This window comes from Aethalodelphis obliquidens, unplaced genomic scaffold (assembly GCF_003676395.1).
Source record: "Aethalodelphis obliquidens isolate GAN/ISIS:26980383/991018 unplaced genomic scaffold, ASM367639v1 scaffold15, whole genome shotgun sequence".
NCBI lineage: Eukaryota > Metazoa > Chordata > Mammalia > Artiodactyla > Delphinidae > Aethalodelphis > Aethalodelphis obliquidens.
The window spans coordinates 2,485,067-2,499,624 of NW_020837959.1; the positions used below are offsets into that span (position 1 = coordinate 2,485,067).

General features: G+C 50.9%; 2 protein-coding genes across 3 annotated transcripts in view; one reads left to right on the top strand and one right to left on the bottom strand.

The window, feature by feature from the left end:
- The window catches only part of COL4A2 (collagen type IV alpha 2 chain), a 178,500-nt gene extending 167,859 nt beyond the window's left edge, over positions 1-10,641 (bottom strand). The window contains exons 1-3 of the mRNA XM_027115841.1: positions 10,472-10,641; positions 10,073-10,160; positions 9,912-9,966 (exon numbers count right to left, since the gene is read on the bottom strand). Coding sequence (XP_026971642.1) covers positions 9,912-9,966; positions 10,073-10,116 — 99 coding nt within the window. The 5' untranslated portion in view covers positions 10,117-10,160; positions 10,472-10,641. The remainder of the gene's footprint in view (positions 1-9,911; positions 9,967-10,072; positions 10,161-10,471) is intronic.
- Positions 10,642-10,839: 198 nt separating this feature from the next.
- The window catches only part of COL4A1 (collagen type IV alpha 1 chain), a 148,916-nt gene continuing 145,197 nt past the window's right edge, over positions 10,840-14,558 (top strand). For both annotated transcript variants that reach the window (XM_027115842.1, XM_027115843.1), the window contains exon 1: positions 10,840-11,059. In XM_027115842.1, coding sequence (XP_026971643.1) covers positions 10,979-11,059 — 81 coding nt within the window. In that variant the 5' untranslated portion in view covers positions 10,840-10,978. The remainder of the gene's footprint in view (positions 11,060-14,558) is intronic.

Genomic DNA, 14,558 nt, shown 5'->3' on the forward strand with positions numbered 1-14,558 from the left:
TAATTGGGGAAAAACGACGACACCGGGAAAAACTACATTTTAATCTAATCTTTCCTAGCTGTTCCGTGACTGTCCTTCTCATCCAGAAGGTTTGTTTCAGCACTTTCAGCTGCTATACACCTTCACTCATTTACGGCACAGATGCTTTACTGGGTGCCTGCTGTGTTTCAGGCCCTGGATCCTACGATGTAGCCGTGAATGAGACAGGAGGAAAGACGTCATGTGCCCTAAGCCTTGGGCCGTGGTGGCAGAGATTCCAGTGGGGATAAAATTACGTGAGAAAAGACAAACACTTAATGTCTATAAGGCTAAAGGATGATGACTTAAAATCCCGGCTCTCTAATGGTAATTTTGGGAGGGCACTTTAATTAGACTCTGCAATGGCTCATTTCCGAGGGACAGGGGCTCCAGCTGGGCGCGGGATTCTGACACTGGCTACGGGAGGCCTCTGACAGGCCAGGGGCAGGGTGTCCTTTAGGTCACGGGGCTTCAGGCTACTTCGAGGAGAGAGAGCTGGCAATGGCTGCTCTGTTCCTGCACGGTGGTGACACAGGCGAAAGCGCCAGGTGACAGCCGCTGGCCGTTGGCCATCCTTGTTCCTGGTCCTTGTCCCCAGCCAGTAGAAGTTATGGCCACTTGGAGACTGCTCACTCCAAATTCTGCAGCGGCCTGCAGCAATGCAGGGAGTGCGTGTGGAGGGGGGCTCGGGGACCCTGGACGTGCCACTTTCTCATCCTTGCTGTCCCCTTGCTGTCTCATTCTTGCATCCTAGGCATGCAAGAAGCTGGGCGTGGGCTTTCCTTTCCCACACAGCCAGCCCCTATGGATGGGACACTGGCCAGAGGTGTGAGCATGTAAAAGCCTCCTGGAAATGACACCGTCCTGCGAACCTGCTGTGCCATCTCGAGCTCAGGAAACAACTGTGCAACCGTGTTCCTGCCCTGGTCAGTCGGTCAAGAAGAGGGAGGCCATTGTAGCTCAGCCCTGGAGGCCCTCGGAGACGCCAAGCGGTGGAATCTCCATTGGGGCGCCTTCCCTCCCCTCTCCCCATAAAGAACCCCACCCAAGTTAGGGGAACAAAAGCCCTTTCCCCAAGCAGGGGCCACTTCTGCTAGACTTCCAAGGACACAGAAGGGCCTTTTGTTTGCTTTTTTCTATCAGCGCAAAGCATGGGGACACTGTCTCCCTTTTCCGGATCCCCAGTGTGTAGCCTGTTGCTTCTCTGCTCGCTCTGCACCTGTCCGGACCAAGCATGCCAGATGGGACAGATGCATGGCTTCTAAGGGCAGGTTTTTATTCTGAAATGAGTTATATTTGCTGAAAAGTTGCAAAGAGAATTCGAAGAGTCCCCATACAACCCTTCAGGCAGACAGGATGATGTGATGTCAACATCTTACACAACCTCAGCCCATTTTGTCAAAACTAGAAACAAACATGAGCACATGCACTAAACCACAGACTCTATCAGAATGGCACCAGTTTTTCCACCAATATTCTCTCTCCCTTCCAGGATCCGATTCAGGATACCGCACGGCACTTAGAGGAGCACTTTCTTTACAAAAGAACTTGTTGCTTCAGAAGGCAGCCTCGTTCAGGGTGGCAGAATCCCGTCGGAACAGAACACCCAGTGCACAACAGGAGCGGCAGGAGATGGGAGACCCCGACACAGAGACCAGGTCCAGGCGCCCGCGGGCTCGGAATCTAGTGGGTGGGGCGGAGCTGCTTGCATGTCCCTTGAAAGTCACTCCCTGACCGCATGGAGGGGGCTGGAGAAACCCACGCAGTCTCCCTAAGATTAGACACCTTCTAATCTTCTTTCATGGATTAAAAAAAAAAAAAAAATCACACAGCCCCAGGGGGACGATGAAATCAAGGTTAGTGAGTCATTCAGGCCTGTCCCAGGAGAGTCTCCCTGGCGGTGGAAGCAGCCACCAGGGTGGTGGCAGGAGGTGACCACCAGATAACCTGCCTGGCCTCTTGCCCCAGCTGATCAGGTATCATTCACTGGGTTACAGAAGCTCCCCACCCCCAAAGATAAGAAGCCTCAAGCAGCATACTTTTTTTTTTTTTTTTGTGGTACGCGGGCCTCTCGCTGTTGTGGCCTCTCCCGTTGCGGAGCACAGGCTCCGGACGCGCAGGCCCAGCGGCCATGGCTCACGGGCCCAGCCGCTCTGCGGCATGTGGGATCCTCCCGGACCGGGGCACGAACCCGTGTCCCCTGCATGGGCAGGCGGACTCCCAGCCACTGCGCCACCAGGGAAGCCCTACACTTATTTTTAAGTCATCTCTGGAGCAGCCCAAATGCCAGCCTGGAACAGCATCCCGCTTCCAGCTTTACAGCTGGGAGTGGTGAGGGCCTAGCCCAGGGACGGGCCTGGGGCAGGTGGAGGGGGGCGGGCCCCGTCCTCAGCTCTGACTCTGCAACTCACCGGGGTGACTGAATGCCCCGAGCATCCCAGCAGGACGGACGCCAACCCTCCCTCAAAGTGTTAAGTGACTTGCTCTGGGGTCACCCAGCCAGTGAGGAGCCACGCTGGGGTGGCATTTGGTTGCCTCCGCCACTGCTGTGCGGTCCCCGGTCCTGGGGGCCACCAGCTCCTGCGCAGAACGCCCAGCTTACAAGCCGAATCAGCCAGGGCCGGGGTTCCCAACCTTACCTACCACCTTCCACGCCGGTGAGGACACCACCAGCTACAGCGGGAGGCTGACTTCACATCTTCCTCTCAAGTCCTCTAATCAGGTTCCTAATCTGACAACTCCTTTTCAGATTAAAAGTACAAGACATTCCAAAACCACCACCTTCTAAGCACTGACATCTTCATTACACCATCGTCATCGATCAGGTTTATCTCCATTGCACTTTTGTGTTTCTCTCGCATTTTTTCTCTTAATTAATTGAAGCGAGTCACCCATTTGTCTGTCACCAAAGGAAGACAGACAATCCTTTGATTTTTATTATTTTACCAAAATCTTTGTTTTCTGTTCTAGAACTTTTTACCTGAATTGCACTTCCCCCCCCCCCCCCCCCCGCCTCTGGTTCTAAATATACCCACGGGCAGTGGGAGAGCTGTGGTCCCTATGTCCCCCTTATACCTGCATCTGTTCTGTGATGCTATGACAAATCCCTGGTGTTATTGACTGTGGCCAAGCCATGCAGGGAGGCTTACTTGAAGGGCCTCCAGAGAGCTGGAGATTTCCTTGTTTTTCCATTAACAGAGGAGTAACGTTGTGAGACTTCCCTGCTTCTTGGGGGCCCAGATTGTGAACAACGGAACTAGAGCCCCAGGGAATTCTGCAAAAGACCTGATCTCTAGGAGTCTTGACTTGAGCATGGAAAGCATGTGAGCACCGTACATTTTCCGTAACTTAGCATTAAGCTGATTGGAAGGAGAAGAGAAAACCTTAAGGACGTATTCCTTCTTTTTGAGGGGGAGAGGACTCATATCAATAATATTAGAAATGAAAAAGGAGAAGTTACAATGGACACTGCAGAAATACAAAGCATCCTAAGAGACTACTACAAGCAACTCTATGCCAATAAAATGGACAACCTGGAAGAAATGGACAAATTCTTAGAAAGGTATAACCTTCCAAGACTGAACCAGGAAGAAATAGAAAATATGAACAGACCAATCACAAGTAATGAAATTGAAACTGTGATTAAAAATCTTCCAGCAAACAAGAGTCCAGGACCAGATGGCTTCACAGGTGAATTTTATCAAACATTTAGAGAAGAGTTAACACCCATCCTTCTCAAACTCTTCCAATAAATTGCAGAGGAAGGAACACTCCCAACCTCATTCTGTGAGGCCACCATCACCCTGAAACCAAAACCAGACAAAGATACTACAAAAAAAGGAAATTACAGACCAATATCACTGATGAATATAGATGCAAAAATCCTCAACAAAATACTAGCAAACAGAATCCAACAACACATTAAAAGGATCATACACCATGATCAAGTGGGATTTATCCCAGGGATGCAAGGATTCTTCAATATATGCAAATCAATCAATGTGATACACCATATTAACAAACTGAAGGAGAAAAACCATATCATCATCTCAATAGATGCAGAAAAAGCTTTTGACAAAATTCAACACCCATTTATGATAAACACTCTCTAGAAAGTGTGCATAGAGGGAACCTACCTCAACATAATAAAGGCCATATACGACAAACCCACAGCAAACATCATTCTCAATGGTGAAAAACTGAAAGCATTTCCTCTAAGATCAGGAACAAGACAAGGATGTCCACTCTCACCACTATTATTCAACATAGTTTTGGAAGTCTTAGCCACAGCAATCAGAGAAAAAAATGAAATACAAATTGGAAAAGAAGAAGTAAAACTGTCACTATTTGCAGATGACATGATACTATACACAGAAAATCTTAAAGATGCCACCAGAAAACTACCAGAGGTAATTAATGAATTTGGTAAAGTTGCAGGATACAAAATTAATGCACAGAAATCTCTTGCATTCCTATACACTAATGATGAAAAATCTGAAAGAGAAATTAAAGAAACACTCCCATTTACCATAGCAACAAAAAGAATAAAATACCTAGGAATAAACTTACCTAAGGAGGTAAAAGACCTGTACTCAGAAAACTATAAGACACTGATGAAAGGAATCAAAGATGACACAAACAGAAGGAGAGATATATCATGTTCTTGGATTGGAAGAATCAATATTGTGAAGATGACTATACTACCCAAAGCAATCTACAGACTGAATGTAATCCCTATCAAATTACCAGTGGCATTTTTTACAGAACTAGAACAAAAAAGTCTTAAAATTTGTATGGAGACACAAAAGACCCCGAATAGCCAAAGCAGTCTTAAGGGAAAAAAACGGAGCCGGAGGAATCAGACTCCCTGATTTTAGACTATACTACAAAGCTACAGTAATTAAGACAATATGGTACTGGCACAAAAACAGAAATATAGATCAATGGAACAGGATGGAAAGCCCAGAGATAAATCCACACACCTATGGTCAACTAATCTATGACAAAAGAGGCAAGGATATAAAATGGAGAAAAGACATTCTCTTTTGCATTGGGGAAACTGGATAGCTACATGTGAAAGAATGAAATTAGAGCACTCCCTAACACCATACACAAAAATAAACTCACAATGGATTAGAGACCTAAATGTAAGACCGGCCACTATGAAACTCTTAGAGAAAAACATAGGAAGAACACTCTTTGACATGAATCACAGCAAAATCTTTTTTTATCCACCTCCTAGAGTAATGGAAATAAAAACAAAAATAAACAAATGGGACCTAATGAAACTTAAAAGCTTTTGCAAAGCAAAGGAAACTACAAACAAGACGAAAAGACAACCCTCAGAATGGGAGAAAATATTTGCAAACGAATCAACGGACAAAGGATTAATCTCCAAAATATATAAACAGCTCATGCAGCTCAATATTAAAAAAAAAAACAACCCAATCAAAAAACGGGCAGAAGACCTAAACAGACATTCCTCCAAAGAAGACATACAGATGGCCAAGAAGCATATGAAAAGCTGCTCAACATCACTAATTATTAGAGAAATGCAAATCAAAACTACAATGAGGTATCACCTCACACCAGTTAGAATGGGCATCTTCAGAAAATCTACAAACAACAAATGCTGGACAGGGTGTGGAGAAATGGGAACCCTCTTGCACTGTTGGTGGGAATGTAAATTGGTGCAGCCACTATGGAGAACAGTATGGAGGCTCCTTAAAAAACTAAAAATAGAACTGCCATACGACCCAGCAATCCCATTACTGGGCATATACCCAGAGAAAACCATAATTCAAAAAGACACATGCACCCCAATGTTCACTGCAGCACTATTTACAATAGCCAGGACATGGAAGCAACCTAAATGTCCATCGACAGACGAATGGATAAAGAAGATGTGGTACATGTATACAATGGAATATCACTCAGCCATAAGAAGGAACGAAATTGGGTCATCTGTAGAGACATGGATGATCTAGAGACTGTCATACACAGTGAAGTAAGTCAGAAAGAGAAAAACAAATATCGTATATTAACGCATATATATGGAACCTAGTAAAATGGTGCAGATGAACCGGTTTGCAGGGCAGAAATAGAGACACAGATGTAAAGAACAAACGTATGGACACCAAGGGGGGAAAGTGGCGGGGGGTGGTGGTGGTGGTGGTGTGATGAACTGGGAGACTGGGATTGACATGTATGCACTGATGTGTATGAAACAGATGACTAATAAGAACCTGCTGTATAAAAAAATAAATTAAATAAAATTCAAAAAAAAAAAAAGAGCATATTCCTTCTTTTTCTTTTCTTTCCTTGGGGGCAGGGAAAGGTGTGGCAGCATGCAGGAATGGCAAGAGAATCTTCCAGAGCCTGAAGCCCTGGAAATCTGAGCTGGTGGGAAGGCAGTCTGGAGCCCACCATCTCCTGGGGCATACGGGGCCTGTGTGTCCAGCTCTCCTGGCTGCCTCTTCATAACCTGGAGAATCTAAGTTCTCCCCGGCTGAGGTCAGGAGGTCAGCCCAGCCCATAGCACATCTGATCTCCAGGAAGGTCTCTGTTCTCTGGAATTCTCTTCCCCCCAGAATCGCACAGGGCTGCCCTCTTAGATCTTCAAGGCTGCTGCCCCACGTCTTGAGATAAGAAGCAATAGTGCGGTACAGGGGCTCATGAGCCCCGGGGCAACCTGCCTTCAAAGCCTGGGATGGTGGCCGTTTAGGACGGGCTGTCTCACGTGCCCTCAGGCCGGGCAGCAGCCTGACGACAGGTGCCACACATCCAGGGTGCGTGTACCCACGCTGGGTCCTGAGCCCAGGCTGCCAGGGGACTGCTGCCGTCCTCTCTCCCTCTGGCCACCAGATCGTGCTGGGTCTCCCTTGCTCCGGGCTCCTGCTCTATAGAGCAAAGCAGAAGAGGAGGTGGAGGGGGACTCCTCTTCCCAGAAACCAGTGGGTGGGCTTTGTTCTGCCCATCTCTGTCCAGAGCAAGGAAAGCACAGTTAGGAGACTCAACTACTGAAAATCAGTAGTTGACTTACCATACCAGTTCTGACCCTGGGAAACCAAGCAGTGGGGAGTTGCCTGGGTTCAGATCTGCTGCTTACAAAGAGAGACACCTTGGGCAAGGTGTTTAAACTCTTTGTGCCTGTTTTCTTATCTGTAAAATGGGGGTAATAAATGTTACCTACTCAGGTAGGTGTGTTTTCCTATGAAGCGTAGATGGATTAAGACGCAAAAATTGGCACATAGCAAGTATTCATTAAATAATTATTTACCATCTCTGCTACCCATTTTCTGTTGCTTCTGCTACAAAACTCTTCAAGCTACAGCGAGCAGCCCTCTTCACTGAATTGACCTACCCCTGGGAAGACTCTTTGGCACAAACGGGCAAAGACACAGGATTCTTGAGTGTGGCAGACAAATAGGGCAGGAGCTGGACTTGCCACAATGGAAAGATTTTTTAGTAAATATAGTTAAAGATTAAGGCATTATTTCTTGAGTAACAGCTCTTAAAGCCAGTGGTCAATAAGAAGTTAGCAAGTGGAACATCCATTGTCGAACATCATAAATTCCATGATTGTTGAATAATACGTATTGATATGTCTCCAGTAAAATGACTCAGAAGTATGTTTGTATCTGCAGATTTAGAAATGCCATAAACTGGCAAGTGACTCCAATGCCTTCCAACCTAATACTCTTAACTCAGTGGTTCCCAAACTTTAGCATCAAGTGGGAATGCAGACTCCCAGGCTCCACCCCCGAAAGTCTAATCAGAAGATTTGAGATGTGGATCAGAGGTCTGAGTTTTTAACCAGGCTTTCCAGGTGAGTGTAGGGGTCCAAGGACTGTCCTCTGAGAAGCACTGCTAGGCAATAAATGCTCTGGGTCCCATCCGAGGATCAGGAAGCAGAGACTCAGATGAGTATGCGGCATCTAAGAGGCTTTGGAGGAAGGCACAGGGGTATATTACATGTAACAGGCTGGGGGATATTCTCTTCTGTTCAATGTATGGAAACGCACGCTCAGGATTTATGAGACCAGGGCAGAGCTGCCTTTAGTACCCAGGTCTTCTGACATGAACACCACCACTTTTAGGATCAATGCCAGAAGGAAAACACTGATGTTATAAAAGTGGTTCTAGGGGCTTCCCTGGTGGCGCGGTGGTTGAGAGTCCGCCTGCCGATGCAGGGGACGCGGGTTCGTGCCCTGGTCCGGGAAGATCCCACATGCCGCGGAGCGGCTGGGCCCGTGAGCCATGGCCGCTGAGCCTGCGCGTTCGGAGCCTGTGCTCCGCAACGGGAGAGGCCGCAACAGTGAGAGGCCCACATACCACACACACACACACACACACACACACTCAAAAGTGGTTCTAGGGGACGAAGGGGTGTGGGAGAGTGAGCACAACGAATGCACAATCTCAATAGGGTTGGGCAATTTCCTTTGCAGGGACCTCCTCCTCCTTCTCTGAGCGTGCGCGCGCGTCTGTGTGCGCACACGCGCGTGTGTGCGTGCGTGCGTGTGCGCACGCGCGCATGCATTGCCCTGGCTCCCAGCTCTGGGCCAAGTCCTGTACGTCTTGTGTGCATAAGGACCCATAAAGGCCAATGGGCTGGCTTAAATTTCTAGGCTCTGATCTTCTTAAACCAGGACGTGTGGAAAGGAAAGGGAGACAGACCCGAGCTTTAAGAAAACTTTGGCCTGGAATGTTCCGGTCAAAGTCCATGGACTCCTCTTCTGACTCCCAATCTGGGCCCTGAATTGCAGCAGAAAAGTGAGGCTAGAGGTTCTTTCCCAAGCTAGGATAGCACTTCCTCACTCACAGCCTTGAAAATCCTCATTTGTTTTATGTGAGGATGGAACAATGTGAAAATAACAGAATTCAAAGCAAACCGTGAACACAGCTCCCCGCTGTGCCTGTGTACACTCTGCCCAGAGTGCGGATGGGGGGGGGGGTCTCTCGACTGAGCCACCTGGGACATCAGGTGCCACCATATTCCATCAGACAGAGGAAGGGAGGGTGGGGTCCAGGACACCTGGTAAGTCCCCTGGATCTTCAGCTGCAGTTTAAACATCTGGGTCCTCAACTCAAGGGACCCAACAAAGCTGTGACAGCTCAGCCATGCCACACGAAGTTCAACCAGAGCGGCTCCTGCTGCCAAGTACAAAATCCCATAGTGCAGTCAGCAGGCGGGGAATGCCTGGCAATGCTGACAGGGTCACCTTGAATGGCGGGGCTGGGGTGGAGGGGGACCTGGTAAACAGGGTCCCCGTGGGAGACTTAGCAGCCCCATCCTGGCTTTTCCGGGGCCACAGCGCGTCTTACAAGAAAACGGTGTTTTCTGCCATTGTTCCCTCTCAGCGACACCAGGAGTACAAAGTCGCCCGGTCCTCCTCGCCCCGCCCATTCCCCCAGAGCCTCTCATTCAAAAGAACGGAAAACTCTGCCAAGGGCAGGACCTCCGACACCAGCTTCTGATGCCACGCAAGCTATTCTCCCCCGAAGCCTGGCGCCCCAGGGCCACGTGTCTGACCGCCTCGATTTTAAGGTTGAGCTTTGCTTCTAACGACGGGCTTTGCTCAAACGAGGGGAAAGGATGCCGCGAGCCATGTTTTAAATTATTGGTTCCCAAGGAAGAGCCGACGCCAGTAACGCACAGGATTGAAGGGGGACCCAAGGAACGGCAAACCGGAGTTCTCGGGGGTGAGGGGCGGGGAAGGCGTGCTTTCTCAGAGCCTGGGCTGGGTAGGGGGCGCAGGGGACACCCAGGCACACACACACGGACACACGCTCAGGTGCGCACGCGCGAGTGGCCTTCTGGCAAGGCCACTCGGTGTCCCCACCGCTCTCTCCGGCACGCGAATCGGTCCGGAACGGGAGCCAGAACTTACCGCCAGGACGCCCTGGGCCAGGAGCCCCACTGTCACAGCTCCCAGCAGTAGCCACCTGGATGGGAGAGGGGGGAAGAGCGCCATCAGTGTTTGGCCCCGGCTTGGAAATTCCAAAAAGCACACGCGCGCGGGACCCAGGGGATAGGCAGCAAGTCGCTTACCGCCGCAGGGCAGGGCGCGACGCCGCGCGCTGGTCTCGGTCCATGCTCCCAGTTCGGCCCCTCGGGGCTCCGATCCGTCCCTCCTAGCCTGGAAGACGAGACAAAGCGGGCTTAGCCCGGCTGGGGAGGGAGCCTCGTCGCCGCCCGCCTCCGTCTGCGGGACAAGGGAAAGCGGGGCGCGTCCCCGCCTCTTGCCGGGGGTGACCGGGAGTCGCCCCGCGACGAGGCAGGGGAGGGGGCAGCCGGCTGCCCACCTAGGCCCGGATGGGGCCGCTCAGCAGCCGCCGCTCCGTCCTCTCCCACTTCGCACTCCGAGAGCCGGGCGCGCAGCCCGAGCTGCACGGGGCGCGCGAGTCTCTGCCCTCCGCCCGGGGCTCGGCGTCCCAGGGCCGCTCTTACCTCAGGCCCGGCTTCAGTAGCTGCCGCCCGCGCGTCTCCGCCCTCCAGAAGCGCCGCCTGCGGCACGAGCAGCGCAGCCGCCCTCTCGGCCTCCCCGGGCCGACCTCGGGCCCGCGCGTCCGCCCTCGGAGCTCCGCCGGGTCGGCGAGCGCGGGGCGCGGGGCGGGCAGCGGCGGCGGTGGGTACAGAGCGCGGAGCCCTGCGTCCCGGCGCGCGGCGGCCACAATCCCCCGGCCGCGCGCTCCTGCCGCCTCTTACCCGCGCCGAAGGGTCCTCCCCCTTTGAGGCGCCGCCCGCCCCGCGCCGCTGAGGGGAGGGGCAGCGCCAACAAATTGGGGAGCTCGCCTGGTCGCGCTCAGGTCTCCGCCGCGAGCTGCCGCGCCCGGGACGGTGCGCCGCGCTCGAGTCCCGGCCCTGCGAGAGTGAGCCGCCCGCCGCCGCCCCCAAGAGCCCGGGCGCCGGCCCCCGCCGTCCGCCGCCGGTCCACGCCGCCCCGGGCGCGCCACCATGGGGCCCCGGCTCGGCGTCTGGCTCCTGCTGCCCGCCGCCCTCCTGCTCCACGAGGAGAGCAGCCGGGCCGCCGCGAAGGTGAGTCCCGGCCGGCTCGGCTCCCGGCGTCCCGCCCTGCGCCCCGTCGCCCCGCGCGGCCCCTTTGTCCCCAGCCGGAGCCGCCCTCCGGGCCCGGGGGTCGCGCACGGCACAACCGGGCGCACTCTCGCGGCCGGTCCCCGCCGGTGACCCCCTGGGGTGCGATCGCGCATCCATTAGGGAGCCTCCTTTGTTGTGGGCTGGGTAGGGGCGAGTCAGGGGACTCCTCGGGGCCGGGGGTGGGCGAGCAGAACTTGGTGCGCCCCGCGCGGGGTGAGGGTGGCCCGGGAGTCAGGGGGATTTGAACTCGCACCTCGGGGGCGCCTGGCCGTCGGGCGCCTTCACCTGCCCCGGGCGCCCGAGTGGGCCGGGGGCCGGAGGGCCGGCCACGCGCGCCCCGTGCTGTTCGGAGCCCCACACATGTGCCCGGGAGTCGCTTTGGGCGTGTTTCTCTGGAGCTTTGGGGACTCTGGTGGTTGATGCTGAACAGTCCTGGGCCGTTTGCCTGGAAACAGCTGTATCTTTGCTTTCCCACGACTTTGCTGTCGCTGCAGCACGCTAAGGGACAGCAGAGGAGCTTTTCTGTCCTGCAGCTTTCAAACGTTTCCATACTCGACGCGATGACTTTGACTAATATAGTAAAAAAATTATAACCACATTATATTTGAGTGTGAAACCAAAATGAAACTCCATCTCATTGTTCTGTGCACAGATTGTTTTCCTAGTTTTCATTTCCTCCGGCTGTGCGCTTGCCCGGAAAGGATCTGGGAGTTCGGTTTGCACAAGTAAAGGCGTCCAGCTCTAGACGGTCCCTGATGTACTGGTGCTCTTTGCTTTTTTCCTTCCCCTCAGACGGAGTAAAAACCTCAGCGGTTTCCCAGTGTCACAGCCTTGTAGACAAAACCCTGGGAAGGTGTGCCTTCTCACACATTTTGCATCCCCCCTCCCCAAATATTTAAAAATGATGTTACTACTTTCGGCATTTCCCACTTACTCTTGTTTCACATCCTGATTTTGCTTAGTTAGTTTGTTTGTTTTTTGTTCTTTTCTTCTCTTCAGGAAGAATGATGCTCACTGACTTCAGTTCATTGTATATAAATTGTTAACTATTCCTTGCCAGAATAAGCTGGTGATACGCACACATGTCTTGCCATAGAGAGTTTGGCTCTTTGCTGGCAGCTGGGTCACTAGGTATGGAAAGGCCTGATGATGACACAAGCAGCTAGCTTCAGATTGTTCCTCCCAGCCCAGAGTCTAGCCAGGCACCCTAGTCGGTTATTTAAACACCCTGTGGTCACGATGACAAAATACTTCCAAAAGAGGCAGCTCTAGAGCACTTTATTTGGGTCTAGAACTATTGACCCAGAGATTTAACATTTCCAAGGAGAGACGGCAAGGAAATGAGAGAAGGGTCTCTGTTTGGAAATACGAAGCTCTGTTTGGACTTGGATTTTCTGATCGATGATATTAGCAAAGCAAAGCCAATTATGAGAGCTGGCTTTTCAAATAGCCAGGGCTTTGAAGAATGAGCCCCTCAGTGAGTGGGAAATCAAACTCATTACTGTTGAGTTTGGGCTTATTTTACTTTCCTTGTACGTCCCTGTCCTGGCTCTGCTGTATCCTTCAAATCTCATGTCATGTTTTAAGAGATCTGGCACGTGGACACCCTCTGATCACCAGTTGACTTAACGGGTATTATCATTTTGCCATACTTTCCCTGGTTTATTCAGAGAGAGAAAATTTATTAATATGAACATGACTTATGGCTGTATAAGAAAATCCATTTAAAATAATATCTGGCTAATTTAAAAATTTGTCTCACTTTTCACACCATCAGTAACATTTTTTTTTGTTTTTTTGTTTTTTGCTTACCTCCTTCCAAAATCAGCTGTTAGGGATACGAAAAAGTTGAAATAATTTCCATATTGATCCAAGCAGAATATCATTTAAAAATGCATTTTGAATGATAAGATGCTGCCAGTCAAATCCTAATTCAGAAGCCAATAAAAATGATTCTCGGATTACGTGCTTTTGTGGAGTATCTGAATCTGTGTTACCTGCATTGGTACACCCAAAGGTCACCTACTAGGTGCCAGGTAGAGATTGTACTTACTATTATTATTATTCACAGGAAAGGCTGTTTGATTTTATATTTGATCATATCTGCTATGGCCATACTGTTCACTTACCGGTGGGTGGATTTTCTAAGCCAGTGATTTTTTTTCCTACCCCCCACTCCCCTCCCCAACTTTGCTTTCTTTGGCAAGGAAGGAGGAATAGGGTGCAGACAAAAATGTGCCCTTAGTGTTATGATCGAGGGTCCTTGGTTCCGACTCACGCAGTCATGAGCTGAATGAATTCTTCCTTCTGCAGCCTCCAAACTCCCCGCTCCAGCTGGTCTGTTTGATGCTCCACAATAATTTGCTTCACAAATTATTTTTCAGGATCAGAAATGTGAACTTTCGCCAAAGTGTGGTGATGCCCGAGTAGGGTGTTGGCATCTCCAGACCATTAGTCACCATTCTGAGACTGAATGACCTAGAACTCAAACGGATACTTAATTCTGATCTGAACGTGGACCACATTCTGCTGGGAATGTAATTTCAGAGAGAAGGCTGATTTTTGACTTAGTACCAGTGGCAGCGACATGAGCTCAGGATTCAGGAGTGAGCTTGGTGAAGGTATAACCTAAATGGAGCTGGGTGGGGATGAAGGGGAGAGCACCTCTGATACCACCCAGGAGAAACAGTGTGCCTAGCCTGTGTGTGTGAGTGCACACTTAGAGAATTATTAGTGTGTATGTTAATGGTGTAGTCACACACACACACACATACACACACACACACACACAACAAGTGTAGTTTAGAGACCGGAGGATCCTAAATGTTGTGTCTGCTCTGATTAAGCAGGTGATTTCAGAGGACTTGGTAACCCCCTGCCTCAGTTTCCCTGGCAGATCTGCTCCCCTACCCTCATCCATCCTTCCTGCTTTCATCCCACACATGGGCCTTGAGCACATCTTCAGGCCACACCCCCCGCCAGGCCGTGCATCAGTGAGTGGGGCCCACCCTCCTCCCCCAGGAAGGCTGTGGGCTCCTGAGAAGTACTGAGAAGGAAACAGGCAGATACAATTCAGGCTGGTAAACACTACAGTCAGGGTAAACCTAGGGCCATAGGAGCACCTAACCTAGCTTTGGGGAGCTCAGAGGAAGCTTCCAGGAGGATATCCCACCTCTGACTCTGAGGAAGGAATGGGAACCATAGACCTGGCGTCTTGTTTTCATATGAATTGTCATGTGCATCATACTCAGAAGGTTGGATAACTCTTCCTTTGCCCTTTCACACATCAGGCTGTCTTTGCATGTAAAGAAGACCTTAAGGTTCCCTCCTTCGAGGTAGCAAGATGCCATTGCTTGTATGACTAACAGCCGTGATATGTGAACTTTCCCCTGGGAGGGGTGGAGACCCAAGGAGGTCTAGGAGAACGGCGATAAGATGC